Source organism: Vidua chalybeata, chromosome 18 (assembly GCF_026979565.1).
Source record: "Vidua chalybeata isolate OUT-0048 chromosome 18, bVidCha1 merged haplotype, whole genome shotgun sequence".
NCBI lineage: Eukaryota > Metazoa > Chordata > Aves > Passeriformes > Viduidae > Vidua > Vidua chalybeata.
In genome coordinates this window covers 12,361,449-12,386,179 of record NC_071547.1, presented here as the reverse complement: position 1 = coordinate 12,386,179, position 24,731 = coordinate 12,361,449, and the positions used below count along the sequence as shown (strand labels likewise).

General features: G+C 50.2%; 1 protein-coding gene across 2 annotated transcripts; it reads left to right on the top strand.

The window, feature by feature from the left end:
• The first annotated feature begins 978 nt into the window (after window positions 1-978).
• On the top strand, window positions 979-24,538 carry FBXO21 (F-box protein 21). Of its 2 annotated transcripts, XR_008434009.1 has the most exons (13): window positions 979-1,189; window positions 3,716-3,851; window positions 6,347-6,441; window positions 8,098-8,219; window positions 9,840-9,986; window positions 10,482-10,615; window positions 10,840-10,976; window positions 11,612-11,788; window positions 12,470-12,602; window positions 15,768-15,958; window positions 16,863-17,020; window positions 20,057-21,024; window positions 21,160-24,538. XR_008434009.1 is itself a non-coding variant. In XM_053959326.1 (12 exons), exons 1-12 carry the CDS (start codon window positions 984-986, stop codon window positions 20,233-20,235), a joined length of 1,815 nt encoding a protein of 604 aa, XP_053815301.1. In that variant the 5' UTR covers window positions 979-983; the 3' UTR covers window positions 20,236-24,538. The 2 variants fall into 2 exon arrangements, 1 of the variants encoding a protein (XP_053815301.1); XM_053959326.1 differs by having other exon boundaries at window positions 20,057-24,538.
• The last annotated feature ends 193 nt before the right edge of the window (window positions 24,539-24,731 follow it).

Genomic DNA, 24,731 nt, shown 5'->3' with positions numbered 1-24,731 from the left:
TTTCCAATATTGATCACACTGATCCCTTTTGGGCACCCCCTTTCCAATATTGATCACATTGATCCCTTTTGGGCACCCCCTTTCCAATATTGATCACATTGATCCAGTCCCTTTTTGGGTCCTGTTTCTGATATTGATCCACATCGGTGTGTCGGCCCTTTCTGGCCACTGTTCCCAATACTGATCACACCAATGTGGTCCCTTTTTGACACTCAGTTTCCAATATTGATCACACTGATCCCTTTTTGGCCCCCATTTCCAATACTGATCACATTGATCCAGTCCCTTTTTGACAGTCCGTTTCCAACATTGATCACACTGATCCCTTTTTGGTACTCAGTTTCCAATACTGATCACATTGATCCAGTCCCTTTTTGGCACTCAGTTTCCAATACTGATCACATTGATCCCTTTTTGGCCCCCATTTCCAATACTGATCACATTGATCCAGTCCCTTTTTGGCACTCAGTTTCCAATACTGATCACATTGATCCAGTCCCTTTTTGGCACTCAGTTTCCAATATTGATCACACTGATCCCTTTTTGGCACTCAGTTCCAACACTGATCCACATCGATCCATCGGCCCTTTCTGGCCGCCATTCCCGATACTGATCACACTGATGAGGTCCCTTTTTGACACTCCGTTTCCAATACAGGCCGCCGTTCCCGGGAGCGATGGGCCCGGTGCGGTGCCTCTGTGGCCGCCGTTCCCGGGAGCGGCAGCCCCGCGCCCGGTCGGTCCGGCCGCTCTGCGCTCCCCTCACTTGCCAGACGCTCCCCTCACTTGCCAGACGTTCCCCTCACTTGTCAGACGCTCCCCTCACTTGCCAGACGTTCCCGTCACTTGTCAGACGCTCCCCTCACTTGTCAGACGCTCCCTTGCCGCTCTGCGCTCCGCGCCGCGGCCGCACTTGGCGGACGCTCCCCGGGCCGCCCCTCCCCGGAAGCGCCGGCGGCCCCGGAGCGCAGGTAAACAGCCAAGATGGCGGCGGAGGCCGCGGGCCCGCCGGGGCCCGGCAGCGGCGGCGGGACGGGCCTGACGGACCTGCCGGGCGAGCTGCTGGAGCTCATCCTCTGCTGCGACGTGCTGGGCGCCGCCGACATCGGCCGCGTGTCCTGCACCTGCCGCCGGCTGCGCGAGGCGTGCCAGCCCCGCGGCAAGGTGTGGCGGGAGCGCTTCCGCCTCAGGTGGGCAGCGCCGCACGGCCCGGCCCGCCCGGGCTCGGACGGGAGGGAGCGGGCACCGCCGGCGCCCCGCGGCACCGGGGATGGCCGGGCCGCGCGTGCCTGGGGCGGTGGAAGCGCCGCCGTCACCGCCCGATCCCTTCCCGGCTCCGCGGTGAGCGCCGCCCGGGCTGGCGGAGCCCGCGGCGCTCCGGCAGCGCGGTGCGGGCACCGAGCGGTGTGCCTGGGAAGGCAGCCTTAGAGGCGTCCTTTCACCCCGTGCCACGGGCAGGGGCACCGTGCACTGTGCCAGGTTGCTCCAGGTTTAGCCTGGAGCCTGGAGCACTGGCAGGGATGGGGCGGCCACGGCTTCTCCGGGCGGGTGTCCCGTGGGGAGGGACCAGGCTGAGCCTGCTGCTCGCAGGGGCTCCCCCTTGGCCAGAGATCGGTTTTGTGACCCTCTGTGGCCCTGATCTGTGGCTCCCCCTCGGCCAGAGATCGGTTTTGTGGCCCTGATCTGTGGCTCTCCCAGGGCCAGAGATCGGTTTTGTGGCCCTGATCTGTGGCTCTCCCAGGGCCAGAGATCCGTTTTGTGGCCCTTTCCACACCGAGGCCCGTGGATCCCCTGCATTCCCAGGGCCAGCCCGGGCTCTGGCAGTGGAACCACGCACTGGGGTTGTGGACTGGCCTCCCTGACCCCTCCAGAACAACAGGCAAGAGCCATCTCAAGACTGATGCTGGGCAGCAGAGAGGTGTTTATGCGTGAGGATTTGGGGAGAGCTGTTCTCACAGATACCCAGACCCTTGGGATGGGGTTTTGCTGCTGTCCTGTTTCTCCCAGGGTGGTGTGCTCGGTGGCACCGTGCATATTTTGCCTGGGGGTGAAGGGTGGGTGTGATGCTGTGCTGCTCTCAGCAGTCCTGGAGGCAGCTCCCCTCATCCCCAGGGCTGTCCAGGCTCATCTCTTACCTGCCTTTGTGTGTGTTGGCACAGGAAAAGCAGCAGAATTGCTTTCTCTAGCTGCCACTTGGCTCCTGAAAGTCAGCTCAGGCCAAATGTGGGGATTGTTCCCTTTTCACAGGGGTAAAAAAGCTGCTGAGGAGTTACAGCTTCCCCACTCCAGCAAGCCATGGCTCTGGGACTGACTTTCACCAGTTCAGTGGCTGCAATTCCTGCAAGTTTCAGCCTGCTTGGGATCCAGCAGCTGGAATGGGATGTGGTGGGTGATTGGCACACGTTGCTCTTCTCCTCTCTCCTTGATAATGGAATTTTTGGCTGGAGGCTTCACCCTGGCCTCGCCGTCCTGCTGGATTCCATTGTGAGCAGTGGCACTTCCATCTTTCTAAAATTCCCACCGTCCTTCCAGCCCATGAAATTCTCCTTTCTCATCCCAAAATAAAGGACTGTGATGGTTATTGTGAGGTGGCTGCATTTCAGCAGTAGCTGAAAGGCCAGGGATTCATCAGGAGAGAGGTTGTTATGTAATGTGAGGTTATTTGGCTTTATTTTGTGGAGACAAGTGCAGGGGAGTTTTGTTATTAACCAGCAGTGAAATATCTTCCAGGTGTGGTTTGGACACTGGTAATAATTATTATACAGGAGGAGTGATTTCAGTATTTGGTAAATTAAATATATAAATATAACCTGAAAAGAACCTCAGACAAAGGAAGATGGTTTGTATAAACCAGTAATAATGAACAGCATTTCAAAATGTGGAATAAATCCCCCAGCAAATTAAAAGAAACCCCTTTCTCTCAGCTTCATTGCCAAAATATTTCCACCTGTGCTGATTCTTGTTCATGTTTCTCACACAAGTGATCCTGGTGTCTTCACAGCAGCAGGAATTGCAGTGCTGGCACATATTTTATGGCACAAAGCTGTGTTGTGGCGCCACACACCCACTTTATTCAAAAAGGTGCTGCTAACAGCCCCCAAAGCATGCCCTGAAGTTGGATTTTCAGCTGAACATTGAAATTCTGGGTAAGCTGTGAAATATGTGGAGTTTGAGTCTCAGTAAAGGAGGGTTTTTTTACAAGAAAGCTGTGAGGTGGTTTATTTTTTTCTTCAGACAATTATTTCTTGTCTCTTGTCAAACTGCAGGAGCATTTAGCTGTCACAATTTGACTTCAGATTGTGTTTTCCTCCCGTAGATATTGCCACCAGCAAGGGCAGTGGAGGGAGCTGTGTTTTTAATGAGCTCCCCGAGGTGGTGGGAAGAACACAGGACAGAGAATTCCCCTTCTGTTCAGTGCCAGCTTGGCTTCCTTCTTTTGTGGGAAACTCTTTTAATTATAAAACTGAAGCATTTAGGATGTTTAGGTATTGAAATCGTGGAGTGGGAGCCTCTGAAGGTTTCAGGAGAGCTTGCTTTTAAATAATCATTAATGCACAGCTGCAGTCGGGGAGTTGTGCTTTGCTGGCTGAGGTAATTTAATACAGTTTAAAGCTGGGCAGTGTCTGGGCACTGTCTCAGCTCCTCAAGTCATTCTGGAGGTTCTCAGGGAGGTGAAATATTAATGATGCTGTTGGTTTTTGTGTGTGTGTGTGCAGGTGGCCATCCCTGCTGAAGTACTACAGCCACAGTGACAGTGTCAGCTGGCTGGAGGAGTACAAGGCACGGCACAACGCGGGGCTGGAGGCACAGAGGATTGTGGCTTCCTTCTCCAAAAGGTTCTTCTCAGAACATGTAAGTCCTCCTCTCTTAGTGTGTGTGTGCAGCAGCCTGGCCACTTGTCTAATAGAATCATTAACAAAATCATTAATTGAATCATTAAGGTTGGAAAAGACCTCCAAGATCAAGTCCTGAACCATGTCCCTAAGCACCACGTCTTCACATTTTCTGAACCCTTTGAAGGACCTCTGAAAAACCAGAGCTGACATTCCTAAATTCCCTCAGGAAAACAAATCTTCCACTGTGCAAGGAGACTCTGAGAGCAGCACAGTCCAAGTGGCTGTAGGGCTGCTTGTCTGAGTTTCACAGCTTTATCTGCTGGACAGTAACCAGAGCTCAGTGAGGCTGAGATTTCTCACAGCATCCTGGGATGAAATCTCGACTTCATAAAGAACATCATTATTGTTCTTTCAGAAATGTTGTGGCTTGCAAATGATGCAGCCACAAGAGTCCATGTTCTACCCTTGGTGTGCTGCCAGAAGGGTTTAGGCTGAGCCCAGCACTGGTCCTTGCACTAATCCAACAGCAGCTGCTGCCGGGAGATTTTTCTTCAAAGGGTCCAGAAAACTGAACTTCTTCGAAGGACAGCGATTGCACCACTCCCTAAGCAGCTTGTCCCAGTGCTTGACAACCCTTTCAATTAATCAATTTTTCCTGATATCCAACCTACACCTCCCTTGGAGCAGCTTGAGGCTGTTTCCTCGACACAGCCTGAGCATTCACATCACCAGGGTGTGTTCTTCTTTAAAAATCCTTAAACCATTCAAAAGTTTATTATTTCTTAGAGGGGTTTTGCCTTTTAAAAATGTGTTTATTTAGTCTTTATTATTATTTTTATTAGGAAAAGGTTCTTCTTCCCCCAGAGGGTGCTGGGCACTGCCCAGGCTCCCCAGGGAATGGGCAAAGCCAGAGGCTGCCAGAGCTCCAGGAGCCTTTGGACAGCGCTGCCAGGGATGTGGTGGGATTTTGGGATGTCTGTGCAGGGCCAGGAGTTGGACTGGATGATCGTTGTGGTATCCTTCAGGATATTCCATGATTCCATAATAATTCAAAGATTCACCTTCCTTGATTGTGATCAATTCTTTCTATTACTTTCTCTTGCCCCTCTCTCCACATCTCCTCAACTGTGCACTCAGAGATTTTGCATTTCCTGACTTTGTGTGAAAATGCTGAAACACAGCCAGAAGGGGAGAGAGTTCCAAATCCAGAGGTGTGTGGAGTGCAGCACACCCTGGGATTGCATTCAGCCCTAAAAGCTCTTTGCTTTTTGCTGGGAGTTCAGCCCTGGCTCTGGGAATTCTGAAGGCCACGGGGTTTGTTGACACAAAGCACAGCTGCTGTTTCTCGCTGCAGACCTTGTGCAAGGACGAGTTCTGAGAGCTGTCACAAGCTCTTTGAGTTCAGGAGCAAAGCACAACAGGGCCCCTCAGTTGCAAAGTGTGTTTTTGAAGTTCTCCAGCCAGCCATGACCCTGAAAAGCTTCTGTGTTCAGTGGGGAAAAGGTGAAAATGTGGTGTCTCACACCGATGTGCACATGAGACAGGAGTTACTTGGCTGTTTGCTTGGTAGCTGTGGAGTTTGGCAAGCTGTACAGCTGGGTCAGCCTGGAATTCTGTGAAATGAGTATAAATACTGCCTGTAACTTTGGCTGAATTCAAAATCCCACACAAGAGCCACTAAACAGCCTCCCTTTTGTGGCTCCTGTGCAGAAGGAAGGCAGCAGGGCCAGGTGGGGGTTTGGTGTCTCCTGGCTGCTCTGTTCTGCAGCAGCCAGACATTTGTCCATGGAGAATTGTCAGAGCATTAACTGGGAGAAGCAGCTCCTGGATTCCTCCTGTTTTGATCACATATGCAAAGACCATGGAGAGACCATTAAGCAATACCCAAAGGCCTCATGATGAGAACCATCTCCTGTGGGGCCAGAAACTGCAGCTTGATTCCCTGCTCAGAAGTGAGAGGAGAAGGCTTTCAACCCATATATGAGCCCATATCATACAGTGAAAAGCTTGAAAGCCTTTTTTTTTTTTTACAGTTCAGCCAAAGTTTAGAAAGTAGTTCTGAATTCTGGAAGAAAATAGCTGTTCTGAATATAAATGCAGAAGTGGTTGTTGTAAAAAATAAAGGCTCCTGCCTCTTCATTCCTTCACCCAGGATGAATCTCCTGCACAGGGGGGTGTATGGAGGGGTTCAGTCAACCACAAGCAGAAGTTGATTCCACCTTAAAACCACGTGCAGCTTGTGCCCACCCTGCATAAATGTGATTCTGCTAGTCCTGAACTCAGCATCTCAGCCCTAAATGCTGTAGAATTGGGCTGATACTGCTATAGGATATTCCTGGGGTTCTCAATGGAATAATAAATCCATGAGTACAGACTGTCAGTATTTGGGGAGCAGGACATTTTAAAGATCTTTAATAAATTGAAAAAAAATGGACTAATTTGTTTTTGAGGCTTTTCCTGAAGTTATGGGAATCTGTTGTGCTGTGCATAACTCCTTGTCTGCTTTGGCAGGTCCCCTGTGATGGATTCAGTGACATTGAGACTCTGGGGTGCCCCAGCCATTTCTTTGAGGATGAGCTGATGTGTATCCTCAACATGGAAGGAAGGTAAGAGAGGGCTGAGAAATGGCAGGGATTTCCCTCTTTCACCAGTTCAGTGCCCTGGTTAATGCCTGACCTCAGCTTCTGCCCTTGGTCACTCATTAAACAACACCCCCAGGCTTGCTAAGGCCTGATTTCACAACAGATTGAGTATTTCCAGAGGAAACCATGGAAACCTGTCCCACAAGAAGAAGATCCTCGGGTTTTGTGCTGCTTTTTGTTGTTTAGTTCCTTGCCAGCTCATGGCATCTCTTGGGACATATCCCATGCACCCTCAGCTCTGCCTAAGCAGTTCCCATCCTCTTGTTCCTTTTTGATTAAGCATGGATCAGCTTGATGAACTGATTTGCAGGATTAGGCCAGGGCACCAGAGGGAAGCAGAAATCCTTCAGGAATGCCACCATGAATCCCTGTACCCTGAAATTCCAGCTTTTTCTTTCCCTTTCTGAGCTGGAGTAGGTTGGTCCAATTTTTGTCCCCAGAGAAGCAACTGAGTTGAATTCAGCCACTGCAAAATTTGCAGTTCTGTAAATTATTCAAGCAGGTGGTAAATAAAACTCCTGGGTTTTATCTGCCTGGGTAATCTCATCACCTTGATTAACACTGGGCAAGATGAATAAGTTTATTTGAAGGTTTTATTTGGTTTATTTGCAGGTTTTTCTGCTGGTACCACCTACCCAGGCTGGGTCTGGTGTGATACAAAGCTGTGATAAATGTCCTTAATGGGGCCTAATAGCCTTGATTAGAGGCACTGTTAATAGGGCTTGAAAAAACCCAACTGGAATGGCAATCATCTCATTTTTGCCTTTCCCCATCCATTTTATTGCCTTCTCTATTTGAGCTGGGCCTGAGCATCTCTCATTTGACAACTGGTTAAAAAGCTTCTGAGGCTTTGCACTGGCCAAATGCCTCCCCATAAAGCAGAATTGGTGCTAATTACACCCTGATTAAGCTGTAGTCAGTGCCATTCGGGAGCATTAGGCTAAATCATCTCCATGGAAAATATCCCAATAAAGCAGTTGTCCCTGTTGAGGGTCCCAGTTTATTGGAAGAAGATAAAATATTATGAGTTTTGATTGCCCTGCTGTCCAGGAGGATGGAGAGGCTTTAGAAAGTGATGGGGCTTTGCTGTAAAAAGTTTTGGAATTGTGTCATCTGCAGAGCAACTGTTGATCTCCTCCTGCCTTTTCAGAGCTACGGAGTTGGTTTTCCTCTGGGGAATTTTGTTTTTCTTCTGAATACTATTGGACTGATATTCATGTCCCTCATCAATCTATTTTTAATGCTGAGAGGATGCTGTAGGAGTGGCTCTGGAGAGATGCAGTCAGACAGAGGGTAATGTTTTATGAATAAAGTATAGGATTTTAATCAGATATTCCTGAGCTCCGTTAATTAGGATCTGTGTTGTTTCCCATGATAATGTATCTTCTCAAAATTATGTATCAGTGATGGGGTGAAAATTGGAGATGACAGGAGCAATGTTTTGCAAGTTGGGTGGCTTTTTATGATAAATTCTTCTCAACATTCCCCTTTTGGGTTGACTTTCAGTGGCAGTGCTTGTTGAGAAAAACAATAACCCAAACTGTAGACTTGTATTAAAACTTAAACCAACTGTTCACCCTTCAATTAGGGAAATGCTTCCTCTTGTGTTTAACTGTGCAGGAAAGGTCTCACCTGGAAGTACTATGCAAAGAAAATTCTCTATTTCCTACGGCAGCAGAACATATTAAAGAACCTGAAGGAGTATCTGCAGCGCCCCACGGAGCGGCAGTCCTTTCTGGAGGGTGAGTCCTTGGCAGAGAGCCCAGCCAGAACACCTAATGACAGCTCTCCATCATGCTTTGACTTGCAAGGAGCCTGCCTTGCTTAGACTCCAGCCAGCCCTTGGCTAATGACTCAGAGTTCAGGTTGGATTTTGGATGTGTCTGGAATCCTTCCCATCCCGCAGCAGCGTTACATCAAAATGTCAGGACAGCGTCGGGTGCTGTCAGTGCTGTGTGCTTGAAGAATCACCCCTGGACAGCTGGGCTGAGGCAGAAAATGCTAAAACACTGGCATCTTGAGCAAGGTGCTGAGAAAATGAGCTGTAGCTCGACATGCTCATTACTGACATTGCTGCAGTGGCCCCTGGGCTGATTCCCAGTCAGCTCCCTGCTTTCCCCTTTCCCAGGAACTCCTCAGATAGGGGCAGGGAGCAAGCACAGGGAACTGTAGCCTGAGCATTGGGAGTGTCTCAAGAACTGAGTGGTAAACTTAGGTGGGAAAGAAATCCAAGTCCAGTCACACAGTGAGAGGGCACTTCCACCTACAAAGAAAGAAAAAGCTCTTCTGCTTCTTCTGCTCTTTGTGTCCTCAGTCTCATTCTCCTTCTGTCTTTTGAATAGCTCAGAAACTGCCAGGGGCTGTAGAAGAGTCCCTTCCTCTTGGTACATACTCCAAAATGTCCCTGAAAGAGGACAAAAGAGGCTGTAACACCAAAGCTGGTTCTTGTTAATGCAGTAGACTTTGAAGAAGGGGCTGTTAGGGCAAGAAGGGAAAGCAAAAAGTGTCATTTTCTAGAAAAAAACCAAATTAATTATGAGACTTAGTCATGTGGGTCACAAATATGTGTGATTTGTCTGCCATGAATGTGCCAGCAGGAAGTGTTTTGGGAATTTCCACCTGGTCAGAACCAGGGAGCACTTTGAGAGGACAAAAAGGAGACACGGGGCCCTGCTGAATTCCTTGATTTACAGACCAGTCATGGCCATGCTGACAAAGCCATGTAGGAGGCTGGAAGAGGTATGGTCCATGCAAAATCCTTACAGCTGATTCCAAAGCTTGAGCAAGAGGAGGCTTTGGAAAGAGCCAAGGAGAAGGTTCTGTGAAAATGAAATATTTTCCTGCAGAGGCTTGGGCAGGAGGAACATGAAAGCTTGTTTTGTTCTGTGTTGTGTTAGGAAGATGGAGAGCAGGTGTGGAAGAGAAAGATGAATGTAGCAGATAAGGAAATGATGAACAAGGATGATGTGGAGGATGTGACAGGGAGAAATCAGAACTGAGGCAGTTTGAGTGAAGCTGGGATTGTTTCAGGCTCTGAATAAAAATCTCTGTACGTTGGGGAGGTGCCAGGGGCTGCGGTGTGAGCGCAGAGCTGGTCAAGCCTGACCCAGCAGCATTCCTGCTCAAGGTACAAATACCTTTCAGCATGGTGGAGAGGGCAATACTGGGTTCAGCTGGTAATTTCTCATGTCAGCCCATTCTCTGCATTTTGTGTGACAAATCCAGTAGATGACTGCAGGTTTCAGACACAGAGCTCTGCTGTTCTGCTGCAACCGCTCGCTGCATGCCTGGAATGTAGAGCAGGCAAAACCAAGCAAAGAAAAAACTGAAGTCCTGTTTCTTATGTAGTTTGTTTTTTCCAGGTGCTGTTTTGATTGATCAATACTGTAACCCCCTGTCAGACATCTGCCTCAAGAGTGTCCAGGCTCAGGTGGACGATATCACAGACAAAGTGCGCAAAGTGCTGCGGACCAAGAACCCCAGGCACCCCAGCTTGGCTTCCAAGGCAGGTACTGTACAGAAACGTGCCTTCCTGCAGAGCCCTCCTGCACCTCTGCACAGCTGAAACTGCTGTGGAGGTGTGGCAGCCTAAAGAGCTGTTGCTTTTATCCCCTGGCAAACAAAATTGTGACATTTACTGAAGCCATCAGTCAAGAAACAGCTGTTCAATAGCCCAGGGTTCAGTCCATCTGATGCTAAAAGAATTGGGAGGGGAATTCTATTTTTTCCCATTTGTCTCTGGAATCTTATTAGTCCTGTTATCTATAGCTGAGCTGTGGGACTGGGGAACAACCTCTTTCCTGCCAATATCAGAAAATCATCAGTAGAAAGGTGCGTGTTTATAATTTCCAGAGGTCAGGCAGCATCTTGCTCCTTGGTTTTATAAACAGTGAGTAATTTCTGGCTTTCAAGGAGAGACTGAGCCTGCCCATGCAAAGATTCCATTGCATAAAGGTTGAGTGCTCTTGTTTTCTCTGTCTATATTTCACTACATGTGTTTCCAGGAGAGGTTTTCATTCCAGAAGTGGAACTTCAGAGGCAGGTGCTTGATGCCATGAACTGTGTCCTGTATGAGCAGCTGAAATACAAAGGAAATGAACTGGATTACTACAATTCACTGAATTCCTACATTCACCAGGTATGTGTGTGTCAGGCAAAAACTGGGAGACACTTGATTTGAGACACTTTATTTGTCTGAATATAGCCAGACAAATAATTCTCTGTGAAGAACAGCTCTTAAATAAATATGTTATCCTTCAGTGCATTTTCAGTCAAGTTGTATTTTCAGTTGTGAAATCAACCCTTGAAATTCATGTTTTTCTTAAATCCCGCCTGTGTTTTTGTCACATTTTTCTCCCCCAGGTTTTGATCCGCAGGACAGGAATTCCCATCAGTTTGTCTGTGCTTTATTTAACAATTGCCAGGCAGCTGGGAGTCAAACTGGAGCCTGTCAACTTTCCCAGCCATTTCCTACTGCGATGGTGTCAAGGGAAAGAAGGGTGAGTGACCTGCTGAACTCTGAAATTGTGCCCACAGTGACAAAAGCCAGAACATATTTACAGCTCCAGACCTGTGTGAGAGTGTTTAATTGCATCCCATCTGCCTGTACAGGGGGAAAGATCAGACCTTTAGGAAAGTTTTCCTAGAACTCAGCTGCTGCTGCTGAATGGTAACAGATTTCCTGCTCTAGACTTTGAGGAGAATGTTTAATTATTTTCCCTCTGGAATTAAAACCTATAGAGAGGGAAAAACCAGATCTTTAGGAAAGTATTCCTAGAACTCAGCTGCTGCTGCTGAATGGTAACAGATTTCCTGCTCTAGACCTAGAGAAGAATGTTTAATTATTTTCCCTCTGAAATTATAATTTATACAGAGGGAAAAATCAGATTTTTAGGTAAGTTTTCCTAGAACTCAGCTGCTGCTGCTGAATAATAACAGATTTCCTGAAATAATAATACCCATGAGGTAATGTGAGATTTATGGAAAAGAGAGAAGGTACCAGCTAGTCTCTGTTTAGGAGGGAGCTGAGAAATGAAGGACACGGGTTGGAAGTGCTGAGGGAAGAACAGAAACAGCAAACCCTGCTTTACCACGAGACCCTGATGACAGTTTGGGCTCTTTGTTGCCTCTTCAGAAGCACAGATATTTTTGACTACACCTACATCGATGCCTTTGGGAAGGGGAAGCAGCTGACAGTGAAGGAGTGCGAGTACCTGATCGGGCACCACGTGACAGAGGAGTTCTATGGGGTGGTGACCTCCAAGGAGGTCCTGCAGCGCATGGTGGGGAACCTCCTCAACCTTGGCAAGAGGTGAGTTGAGGATCCATACCCTGGGGAAAAGGACCAGGGGTACATTATCTGCATGTCCAATATTGCTGCTTCCAAAAGGTGTCGCTCACCTTATGAGATCCTGAAAATTCTGTGTGTCACAAGGCATTTTAATCGCCTGCATCTGAGTGGAAACAAAAATATTTAGTGAAACTAGTTCCTCTCAAGAAAATAGACAAGATATTTTATTTTCTCTGTGAAAAGCTGGTAGGGACTGTCCACCTTGAGAGCAGAGCCTTTTCCTGTCATGTGGTAGGTACAACCTCCATGTTCAAATGAGCATTTTCAGAGATCCTTGTAGAATATCAAGTTTTGTTTTCAAATCCTCCTGATAATCCCTTTCCCAAGCTGCCATAGACAAACAGGAGTGGAAGGACTGTTGTAGGTGTCAGGGGAACAAAAGGAAGTGGCTTAGAGAGTGAATTCTCTGTGTGGGATCATCTGACCAAGGAGAAGAGCTGTGGGTGGGAGGGCAGAGTTTGGTGATGAGGTGTGGAGTGCTTTTCCTTGTAGCAGGCTGATATGGTGAGTGACAATCCATGCTGGAGTCACTGTTGTGAGCATGCTGTACCTGCAGCATCATTCTGGGGACTCCCCCGATCCCTGGGAGCTCTGGGGACAGGGTTGCAGAGCCTCACAGGTGAGTTTCCTTTCTGCTGGCAGAGAGAGCACTGACCAGTCCTACCAGCTCCTGAGAGACTCCTTGGACCTGTACCTGGCCATGTATCCAGACAATGTGCAGCACCTCATGCTCCAGGCCAGGTTATACTTCCACCTGGGAATCTGGCCAGAAAAGGTACCTGGGCACTCAGGGGAATGTTTTGGGGAAGGCTGAGCACTATTAACACTGGGCTATTGATTTTTGGGCTATGTCAGCCTGCATTACAGTCTGACACGAGTTGTTTCTGTAATAAATGCAGTTGGAGGAGTTCTCACATTGCAGGGAATCAATTTGAAGCGAGGAGAGTGGATGATTCTTGGCTGCCTGTCCTAGGGGAGAATTGGGAGCAGCTTTGAGTCATAATTTATTATTTACAGCTTGTCTTGCAACCAACACTGTGGACTGTGAATTATAAGAGCATCCTGTTTGCTCTGTGCCTAAATTGTGGTAAAACTCCTGCTGGGCTCCTGGAAAAGGAGCCATTACCTTATCAGAAAACTTTAGGAAGTTATCTTTTATAAATAAAACCAAAGCTGTGCTCCCAAGCTTGGCCACACAGTCTGTGGCTCTTGTGAAAAAGGAGCTTGATATCCCTGTCCTTGGAATTCCTTTTCCTTCAGGGTAACAACTCCACTCCTGTTATGTTGGGAGTGTGGGAAAGAAGATGCAGAGATTTACAGGTTGTCTGGATCATCCAAGGCTTTCATTGAATCAGGAGAAGGCACAGGGAAGAGCCTGTAACTCAGAAAAGTCTGATTTTTTTAGTGTGTCACTGCAGCACAGAGGTTATTCCTACTCAGAATGCCCTATGCTGGTTCAGTGGAGCTTGTGCCAGTTCACAGTTGTGAGGTTTGGGAAGGGGACAGGAATACTGGCTGGATAGAAGCTGAGCAGAAGCAAAGCTCTTCCCACCAAATAACTGGAACAGGACTGCTGGAGAAGCTGCCTCCTTCCCTTTGAAGAACAAACTGCTTAGCTTGGCCTTCCTTTCTTATGGCAGCAAATTTTAGGGTCAGCACAGAAAAGAACAGCACCAAAAAATTGTGTATGGGAGGGACTCACTGAGCTGAAATAGCAACTGGACATAAATATGGAACACTGAAAGATCTTCCTGCCCCCTCCTGGCACTCAGGGATGTGTTTGGAGAGCACCAGACTTGGATTTGCAGCCCCCCAGCACACAGAACCCAACCCCAGGGCTGAGTTTTACTGGGTTCTCTGCACCAGATGCAATGGAAATGAGCAAATTTGGATTTTTCAGGACTGCATCCAGTCGTTCCAGGCTGTCAGGCAGAATTGCAGCTAACCAGAGAGAAAGCTGTGTCTGACAGGACACAATGTACCAGCTTTGACAGGAGCTGCCAGATTTATGGATGGGTAGGAAATCTAAAAAGTCCTGCAGAGCTACACTTAATGTTGCCCTAAATATTTGTAAATAACAGTAAATAAAACTCCCAAGATTCTCTGGCAGCTGTGGTTGCTTCCTTCCTTAAGGATTTTTCAGGATTTTCACATCCTTCTTAATTTTTAATAGAATTAAAGTGGCCAATAAGCCTGAGCTGTGTTTCTTCTCATTAATTACTCACCTGTCCTTTAGTTAAATTGATTTTCCTCGATTTTTGGCTGCTGTTCATGCTGAACAGCCTGAGATTTCCATTCCTCTTCTGTTGCTGCTCTGAACTTAATGACCTATGATCAAGGAGACAATCCTTTTGCCAGGTGCCAAAGTGTGGCAGATTTTGGGACTTGAGCTATTTGATGTTGAGACAGAGACCTGTCTTTTCCCAACATGTTTACATAACAGGCTGGGGTTTTTTTCCTTGCTTTTACCAAAAAATTAAAATTTGCTTTTCCTGCCTCTAACAAACTCGGCAGCAGGTGCTCTGATGTTGTGCCAGAGGGTGTTGGGAAGCTGGAATTGTGGATCTGCAGACCTTGCTGCTCTGTGTTCTTTAGTCATCCTGAGACAAGCAGCTGTTCTGTCTTGTTCCTTGGGAAAGCATCATGGAGGTTATTTCCATTTCCTCCTCTGCTGCCCTATTTTTGCTCCTCACAGACATGCTGAGAAGCTCTTTTAAGTTAAAATATTAGTTCTCAAGAGCAGCAGAAGTCACCTGGAATCACTTCCCAGCAGCATTTTGGGACACTGGGAACTGTAATCTCATGACCAGGAACCTGGAGGGATGGCCTGTGGGCACGAAACAGGACATGATGAACTCGTGGGGCTGAGTTTAAAGGAGCTGCTGAGCTCTCCAGTGCCTTCCCTTGGAAGCTGGGAGCTTTACAAAGAGAAAAGGAATAAGAACAGGCTGTGTGCAGGCTGAACATGAAGCTATGGCAGAGAACAGTGTGGAAGATGTTGTGGCAGATCTCAGGGCACTTACATGCAGCTGACTCTAGCAATGTATCTGTATGTGCTCATGTCTTGGGCAGGTGTCTGCCTAGGAAGGCAGGAGCCTCCCTTGAAATGGAAAATGCAAACCCCCTCCCTCTGAATTATTATAATTTTGAAATTAAAAGGCTCTCAGGCAAAGGTATGGGAGCAGGAATAACAGTTCTTTACTAGGAAAATTAAAAATACAAATGCAATAGTACAAACAAACAAACAAACAAAACACTGCCAGAGTCAGAGCAGGCCCTGGCACCCTGTGGGTCAGGGAGGTGGCACAGTCCCATCCCATGGGGGCTCAGCCCTCCTGCAGTGCCAGCTGTGCTTCTGCTGGAGCAGGATCCTGGACAAGGCTGGAGTTTTCCTCTGAAGCTCAGGGCTGCTGGAGATGGGCCTGGGCTCCTCTGGGAATGCAGTGGGGCAGAAAGCTGCTCCTCTGGGAATGCAGTGGGGCAGAAAGCTGCTCCTCTGGGAATGCAGTGGGGAAGAAAGCTGCTCCTCTGGGAATGCAGTGGGGCAGAAAGCTGCTCCTCTGGGAATGCAGTGGGGCAGAAAGCTGCTCCTCTGGGAATGCAGTGGGCAAAGGCTGCTGTGCTGTTCCAAGGGCAGATTGGATCCAGGTAGGAATGCTTGGCTCCTCCCCTGGGCAGAGCCTCTCCCCATGGGATGCTGGAATTTTCTCAGCCATGCAGGGACACTCAGTGGCCATGAACAGGAGAGATCTCCTGGAGGGAGGATTGGCTGTGGGAGAGATAAAGAAAAAACTGCCCCATGAACAGCAGAGAACTGCCCCACCTCTGACAGATGGGGACAGAACACACACCCCCAGCCATATCTTTCAACCTAAGACAGTTTATAAGTTGTGCTGCTGCAGGGACATGTCCTGAACCTGTTTTTGCTGTGCTTTGGAAGGTCCTGGACATCCTGCAGCACATCCAGGCCCTGGACCCATCCCAGCACGGGGCTGTGGGGTACCTGGTGCAGCACACCCTGGAGCACATCGAGCGGCGCAAGGAGGAGCTGGGCCCCGAGGTCAAGCACCGCTCGGATGAGAAGCACAAGGAGGTTTGCTTCTCCATTGGGCTCATCATGAAACACAAGAGGTGAGCTTGGAGCCTTCCCCACAGTCAGCTCTGTAGCAGCAGAGCAGAAGGGTTTGAGCTGACAGCAGTGAGACGTGGATTAGTGCCAAGGAGAAGTGGGAAATGCCAGGCACGTGCGTCTGTCCCGTGCAGGAAAGTGGGGGCAGCTCTGGGAGTGCCTGGAGAGAGCAAATGTTTGCACTGCAGAGAGCCTGACTTGTCTGAGTCATCCTCTATCACACAGGTACAGAGCTCTCCAGGAAAGAGCAGCAATCACTTAATGAGGGACTGTGCAACAGAGTCAACTTCAAAATCGATCCTGATATTCCTAGGACAGCTTGTGGATGTTTCCCTGTGCTCTCATTCCCTGTTCCTGCCTGCACTGCTCTGCCAGAGAGCCAGGCCAGCACTGTGTTGCTTTGGCCACTCCTCTGACTCCCCAAGACATCCAGAGCATATTTGAGGGGTATCAGCAGTGACAGTTACAACACCTCACAATTAAGCCCATAAATATTCTGTAAATACTGATGGCTTTGTTCTCAGTGTTGGGCTTGCCATGTCTGTGTGATGAGCACAGGAGTAGTTGCACAGCCTGGCAGGGTGGTTGATCCTTCTTTATTTCTTCCTTCCTCTTCTAGCTGCTTACTTTCAGGCTCTTTGTCATTCTCTTTTCTTCCTCAAATTTGGTTTTGCTTTGTCTTCAGCTGTTTATTCCTGTCTGTTTATCCAGTCATTCATAGTCACATCCCTCCTCTTTAAAATACAAACACAAAGTCTTTCTGAATTGTTTTTTTTCTCCTCTTCCTCCTGTCCTCCTTGTGCCAGTTCCCAGGAGGTTCCTATCCTGTTTGTGCTCTGTTTATCTTGAGGAAAAGGAGCTGGCTCTGGAGTTTCCACAGCCTTTGTTTGCAATTTCTTGAATCAGGTATGGCTACAACTGTGTGATTTATGGCTGGGATCCTGCCTGCATGATGGGTCACGAGTGGATCCGGAACATGAACGTGCACAGCCTCCCCCACGGCCCCCACCAGCCCTTCTACAATGTCCTGGTGGAGGATGGCTCCTGCAGATATGCTGCCCAAGGTGAGCAGGGGCTCCTGTGTGCACTCTGCCACATCAGGACAAAGGGGTGCTTCATTGATTAATTAAGTGTGGCTAACAAGGGTTGTAAAGGTGGAGGTAGGAAGGAAATGATCCTGAGTTGTGGCCTGCTCTGTTTGCTCTCCATGAAATCAGCACTGCTGGGATGGACAGGAAGGTCCACTCTGGTGTGATCTCCTCTTGCCCCAGAAGTGTTTTGGACACTCTCCTGGTGTGAACCTTGATTTGTGCTTTGAAAGAAATAATTCAGCTTCTGCTGAAGGCTGAAGGTCAGTCAGCAGCTCCCGACAGCTGTGCCTTGGGCAGGACCTGGAAATGGGATTTAGTGAGGGGTTGCTGGTCAGGACATGGTTCTGGCCACTGTCACATGCCAGGATCCCAGGGGACACAGGTAACCTGGCTGCTAGTGCCACCTTTAACCAGAACAAAAATGAATGTCTCTTCACAAATTCAGGGAGGTGTAGAAATCTCTATGTCACATGTGCTTTATGCAACAAACCATAAGAGGAAGCTCTTGTCTGATGGTCAGAGTGTGTGGTAAGAGCTGTTTAACTGAGGTTCTGAAGAAAACTACAAAAGAGAAGCACATCTGTGACTCTGTACATGGTAAAAATGTTCACTTGCCTCATGTTTGTGTTCCCTCTGTGACAGGGAGTTCCCATCCAGGCAGGGCAGCTACACAGCCAGAGTGGGTTTGGCTAAGGGAAGATGTGGAAGCTGCTGGAGGGAAAATGCTGAACAAAATGCCCTTTCCCTGGGTGCTCCCTCATGTTCTGGTCCCCTGAGTGTGACAAGAGGTGTGACAAGAGGTGGTTTTACAGACAGGGACACTCCTCCCTCTGTAGATTTAAAGTGCAGGTGGTTCCCACTGTCCTGAGATTGTTTTTTTTTTATGTTCAGAAGCCCAAAAAGATGAAGTGGCAAATCCTGATGGCTCAGAACAGGTGGGGCTTGGCTTCAGAGAGTCTTAAAACCAGAAATTCTCATTGTGTTATGGGTTGATATTAAAATATGCATCTTGGTAATTACCTAATCAGGTAATTGTCCCCAGTGCTCCTGGGGCTGAGTCATCACTTATCTTGTGTCTAATGATGTTTAAACAAACAGAACCCTGTCTGGTCCCACAGTTCTTGCAGGGAACTGACACTGTTATTGCTGCGTCTCTGTGGCCTCCAAGAGTTCTGATATTGCTGGGGAAAAGTGAAGGGTTTGTTCTTGCTGCTATTGATATCCCCTCTAAAACATCCTCAGATCATTTGGGAAGGATTATTTCATATCCTTCTGACCTGACTCTAGGGAGGGAGGGAGAGATTTTACTGAAAGAATCCTAAACAAATCCTCATGTGGAGTTTAATTTAACCAGCTCAGAAATAACCCCAAGCTTATTATAGATAAATGTACCTCAGTTTGAGGCCTTCCTGTGAATCTGTGGGTTGAGTGCAGCTAATTCCAGAACTCCTGTGTCATTCAGGGAGTTTAGTACCTGTCCACTCTTGTCTGTGTTTTGTTTGCTTTGTGACAGCACAGGAGAGTGATCTGTGGCTCAAAACTGCTCGTCAGCACCTTTGGGAGGCTCCCACCTTGTGCTGAATTTGCCTGTGTCAGCCTGTTCCCCTGCCAGCTGCTGTTCCATCCCTGCAGCTCCCCATCCCTGCAGCTCCCCATCCCTGCAGCTCCATCCCTGCAGCTCCCCATCCCTGCAGCTCCATCCCTGCAGCTCCCCATCCCTGCAGCTCCCCATCCCTGCAGCTCCCCATCCCTGCAGCTCCCCATCCCTGCAGCTCCCCATCCCTGCAGCTCCCCATCCCTGCAGCTCCCCATCCCTGCAGCTCCCCATCCCTGCAGCTCCCCATCCCTGCTGTTCCATCCCTGCAGCTCCCCAGCACAGCTCCCAGCTCAGCCATGCTGCCTCAGAGCACTCAGCAGTGCAAATTGTTTTCCGCAGTGGTGCAGTATCCGAAAAGGTCCTTTGCAAGCCTCTAGGACTGCACCAGGCTGCTGAGGCATGGAAAGCTCTGGTGCTGCTGGCTGCACACCCTGGCATGCAGCAGCTTCAAAGAGCCTGCATGGATTAATAGGAATTCTCTGTTCGCACTAATGAACTGGATTTCAGAGACAGATTATTCCTGAATGACATTCTCTGCACCCCAGCGTGTTCCTGCCCTGCCCAAAGTCAGCCTTTGATCCTGATGCAGCTTTTTTTTCCTAGCTAATACTACCTGTTTTATCTGGCACAGTGCTGGAAAAAAATGACATCATTTGGGGAGTGCTGCAGGGCTCCAGCCTGTGGGATTTACTCCCAGTCCCTGCTCTGCACCGACACTGCAGAGCAGAGCAGCCCTTGGCCGGGGTCACCTTTGGGGTTCAGTGTTCAGGGGTCACCTTTGGGGTTCAGTGTTGCTTAACTTGTGCCTAATCAGGTTGTGCCTATCAGGAGCTGCTGTGGGAAAGAATCAGTGTGTCCTTCTTAGGGACTTCCACTGGACCTGGGGAAGTTTGGATTTAGGGAAGTTTGTTTTGCTGGAGGCACATGCTGGGCTTTGGCATGGTGGAAACACAGGCTGAGGGAGGAAGGTCTTGGCTCCTCTGCCAGGACAGCCTTGTGCAGGTGGGCTCACCTTGGAGCATTTGAGGGGGATCTCTCCTAAAACAGATCCTCCAAGGGCTGTGAGGGATTAGAGGGGCAGAGCTCATTGCAGCAGCTTCTCCCCACGCTTACAGCTGAGTCCTGTGACCAGCAGAGTGGGAGCAGCATCCTGCTCCTCCAGCCTAATGCCAGGCAATCCCAGGCACAAACCAGTTGCCATGTCCCTGGTCAGTGGGGTCATCAGGAGGTGAGGCTGTGAGCAGTCACACTGACTTGCTCTGCCCTTTTTCCTGCATTAGGGTATTTTTTTCCTTTCAGGCACCAGATTTGGTGTTTCTAGAAACACAGACAAAGCCTGAGAGAGGCCCAGGGTTCAGTGCCTTGCAGCAGGCTGTTCTGTGGTGGTAACTGCTGCTTCCCTTCCCCGACAGAGAACCTGGAGTACAACTCTGAGCCTCGGGAGATCCCTCACCCCGACATCGGCCGCTATTTCTCCGAGTTCACCGGCGTTCACTACCTGGCAAACACCGAGTTGGAAATTCGGTACCCGGAGGATTTGGAGCTCACCCGAGCCACGGTGCAGAAGATTTACAGCTCAGGCAAGGAGTGAGTGCCAAAGGCAGCCTGGGGACAGAAGCAGCTGGAGTGTAGCTTTACCCTCTTTGCAGAACTTGCGTGGGAAGCAAGTTTGGTGACAATCCTTTGGCTTAATGCATTGAAAACTGCACTGAACTTGGAAACTGGTGCTACAGCATCTTCCCGTTGTCTGCCTGCCCATCCTGGCCCAAAGGCACAGGGACACTTTGGTACTTGAGGCCCAGCAGGAAGATCTTGCAGGGACAGCTGTTCCAGGAGCGTTGTCCTTGGGAAGGATCTGCACATTCTGTTTCTTCTGTGGTGGCCTTAGAAAGTCAACACAGTGAGATCATACTGTGGAATATGGAGGAATCCCCTCTTCCAGAGAAGGAAGTTGCTTGTCCTGGCAGTATTTTTGTTTGGCTGAGTCTGTCTGGTTTGGTTTGAGTGTGTGTCCTGTGCAGGCAATAGTTTTTAAAGTCTCTCACGTTTCGCTGTTGTCTTCTCCGGTCTGATTTTCTGGGTCAGGTATTGCTTCACCTCTGTAGTCTGATTGTTCCTAGAGCTACTGTTCCAATCCTAAATATCCTTCTGGGCCTGGCAATATCCTTATGGGCCTGGGAAAGAGCTCCAGCCACAAAACCAGCAGCAGTGAAGCTCGTGGGGTGGCGAGCAGTGCTGACCCAGGGGCCAGGTGGCCACCGCCCCGACGGCAGAGACTCCGAAAGCAGAGGAGGAGCTCCTGGCCCTTTTCCACGCCTGCTGACCACACCAGCCCATGTCCTGACCTTGTTCTTTGGTGTGTCCATCGTGTGTGTCCAAGGTGGGATCGGTGGCACAGCCATGAGTGTTCCCAGGAGGAGTTGGAGCCTCCTGGGGATGTTTGGTGGGACCTTGAGTGACTTCGATGGACGCGGAGCTGCCGCTCGCTGCCATCTCCAATTTTTTTTTCCAATAGGTATTTATGCAATACAGTGGAATGATGACTGGAACCTGGCCATCCCTGGAGTCAGCCAAACCATTATGGAAGCAAGATGTTAATTCCTGCAGCTTGAGGCCTTCTTCCTCCTTGCCAAAAGAAAACGGATTCTAGGGGGGCGCAGACTTGGCTGCCTACAAGGGAAGAGCTTTAGCAGCTCGAGGCACGTGACTTTTAACCTTGACTTAAAGGCCCAGACAGAACCACTGCAGAAGAGGTTTTCCTCTGGGCTCAGGGGCTGTGGGGTGCAGAGTGACACAGTGTGTGTGCATATCTTTGTGGTTTCTGAAGCAATGTGTGTAGAGTAGCTGCAGCTCGTGTCTCCTGTCACTGTCCACTTGCAACACAGTAATTCTTCCTCCGAGCTGACAATTAGGGCCCTGTAGAGGTAGGTGGATGCTCTTTAGTCTCTTATGCACTACAGGTATCTCCACGTGGAATCACAGCCCTCCTCTCCAGCAATGCCTGCCCTGCATGTCACCTCCTGCAACCCTGAGCACTGGTTTGCTGTGGAAATAAATGCTGAGAGCCCAGCACTTTGGTGGTGGTGGTCTGCAGGGATCTGGGGCTCCAGGAGGAGCAGCCTGTGGGGAGAGAGTGAGCAATGCTGAGGGGGCTCTGCTCCAAGAACTCTGTCTTTAAAGAGTCAGAATCCCAGAATGGTTTGGGCTGGACAGGACCTTAAAGCTCCTCTTGTTCCGTGGGTAGGGACACCTTCACTGTCCCAGGTTGTCCTGACAGGAACTTGAAGGAAGGAGGAGTTTCCATTGTGAAGCAGGGTAGGGAATCCTCAGGCAAAAAATCTTAAATTCCATCTCTTGTTCTTTTGAGGGTTGGAGTAGACCCCAGCCCTTGAAGCCATTGTGAAAGCAGATCCCAAAAGATTCCTGGCAGGGATGCAAGGTTGGGAATGGGGCTGGTGAGTCCCAAGGTGGCTGAGAAGGGGCAGAGCAGGGCCTGAGCTCCCCATTCCCAGCTGTCAGCAAGATTCCTGGGATTTTGTGCTCCCTTCTGTTGCCACCTGGGCCTCTCTCCAGTGCACCCAGGGAATTGCAGAGCTCAGAGGAGCCCTCAGCATGAGGAGCTGCCTGAGCTACAGCCGTGCCATAAAAGAGCCACAGGAGCCAGCAGAAAGCACCCAGAGTTTCCCTGAGAATGGCCGGTGCTTGTCAGCCCACCTGGAAATCTGCTGGGGCTTCAGGGGTGCCAGAGCAGCCAGCAGGGCCCTTTTTGTCCCTCTTTTGGGCACTCTGTGCTCATACCCTGAGAGGAGCCTGGCCCAGGAGGAAGTGTGGGAGCTGTTGCTCACCACAGACTGGTGTGGCCTGGGGTGCCGAAGGGTTGGGTACTCAGGGCAGCCCAGAAACTCAATTCCCATCCCTCTGGCAGGAGTTTTTGGAGGAACTGTGACCTCAGACAGCTCTGCCTGCTCTGGGTGCTGCCCACATCCACACCTGGGCTGTGGGTGTTGGGGTCACCCAGAGCACCAACAGCCGTGGAGGTGCCAAATTTGGAAAGATGGGGCTGTTTCAGTGTGTTTCCCACACAACCTCAGCCCAGGGGCCAAGTCAGATTTTGGGATTTGACACAAACCCAAAGGGAATGGTGACTTCCCTTGGTCTCCCATTTGGGACAGGTGTCCCCACTGCCTCCAGTGCTGCCTGCCCTGGGTGGAGTCTTTGGGCCTGGGGAGGAGAAACTCTCCTGTGAACACCTGCTGCTGTGGGAGGCCTCAGCCCAGCATCCAGGGTGGCCAGGGAGAGCTGGAAACCCCCAGGATACATCCAGGGTGGCCAGGGAGAGCTGGAAACCCCCAGGATACATCCAGGGTGGCCAGGGAGAGCTGGAAACCCCCAGGATACATCCAGGGTGGCCAGGGAGAGTTGGAAACCCCCCAGGATAGCTCTGTGTCCATGCTGGAACAGCCTCTTGGACTGCACATCCACGGCCCAGCACTGTGGGAACACCTCAGTGGGATGGTGGGGTGACATTTGGGGGTTGCCTGTGCCCCTCCCCTCCTGGCAGCACAGCACAGTCACCTTTTCCCCAAGGGGACAGCAGTGGATCCCAAAAGCTCCTTGTGTGTGTGTGGGCGATGTCTGAATCCGTGGTGTCCGTGTTAAAGGTGTTGCTGATGCTGTCCATGGGGATTTGTTCTGTCCTGTGTGGAGCTCTCCCAGGCTTTCTGGAGAAGCTGGAATTGCCTCCCCTCTCTCCCCCCAGGTGCAAAGCCAGGCCAGGTCTCTCCTGTGCAGTGCCACAGTCCTTGGGAGCAGGGGGTGAATTCCCTGCAGTCATTGCCCTGCTCTCCCTTTCCACGGCACCAGCCACCCCTCCTGGGGACAGAACAGCCCCGGTGCTGGCATGTTCAGATCCAGAGGGTGAAGGAAAAAATCCAGAGAGGGGGAAGAGGAGGCTGGGAAGGGGCAGGAAGCCAGGAGTACTCACTGTGCATGGTGAGGAAAAGCCAGGGCTGGTTCCAGGCTTTGCCACTGGGTGCTGCCACTCAGGGGTGTTCCGGGCAGTGCCATTCCCGGGCAGTGCCATTCCCAGGGAGCAGTCCTGTGGGCAGCAGCATCCCCGGGAGGTTTCTCCATCCTTGGAGGCCAAGGTCTGGGTGTGCTGCTGCTCCAGGCCAGGCTGAGGAGCTGCTGGTGCCCTCCTGGATCCCCTTGGGAAGCTCTTCCCACCCCTTTGGAGCCATCCTGACTCTCAGGGACACTGAGAGCACCCTGACACAGCCGAGGGCAGGCAGTGAGGCCTCTGACAAACCGTGGGAGTTTGTCTCCAATCTTTGCAGGAAAACCAAGCCCCAGGAGCATCCAGACCAGCCAGGCCTGCCTGGGGCCAGGAGGATGAGAGGAGCAAAGGGCTGCTCTGGGCTGGAGAAGGGTCCCTGGGATCTCTGGTCCTTTCCAGGCCACCTCCACCTGCACACGAGCTGGCTCCAGGTACTGTCCTGACCCTTAGGGCATCTCCAGGGATATCCCAGCTCTGAGGGCCCTGCCTGTCCCTGCTGGCTCTTCCCCATGGGGGACACGGGGACTGTCAGCAGGGACAGAGTGCTGCGTGTATTTCCCACCTCCTGCCCTCCTTCTCCTGCCTGGAAGTGCCTGGGCTGGGCAAAATTCCACACTGGATGGAAAACTGCTGGCCCAGGAATGGAGGGGTGAGGAGCCCTGAGCCCCAGGACTGCTGACACTGACAGCTGAGGTTGCAAGATGGGGACATCTCTCCTTTCTCCGTTTTTATTTATAAACAGGTATTTTCCTGGACAGCTGGAGGCTGGAAATGATTTCATTCCTTTCCTGTTTATATTTGGCTTTAAACAAATAAACAACACTGACTTGCTACTTACTGCCGCGGTGTGCTGTGCTGTTTGAGCTGCTCCCAAACCTCTGCCTGCACTCCTGGAAGGGCTCTGCTCTTCCCCGCGCCCCTGGGAGGGTGACGTGTCCCTGCCAGTGCCAGTCTGGCACAAGGGAGATGGTGACAGAGCCCCCGCTCTGCCAAAGCTGCCTCATGGGGGTCCTGGCTCACCTCTGGGCGCC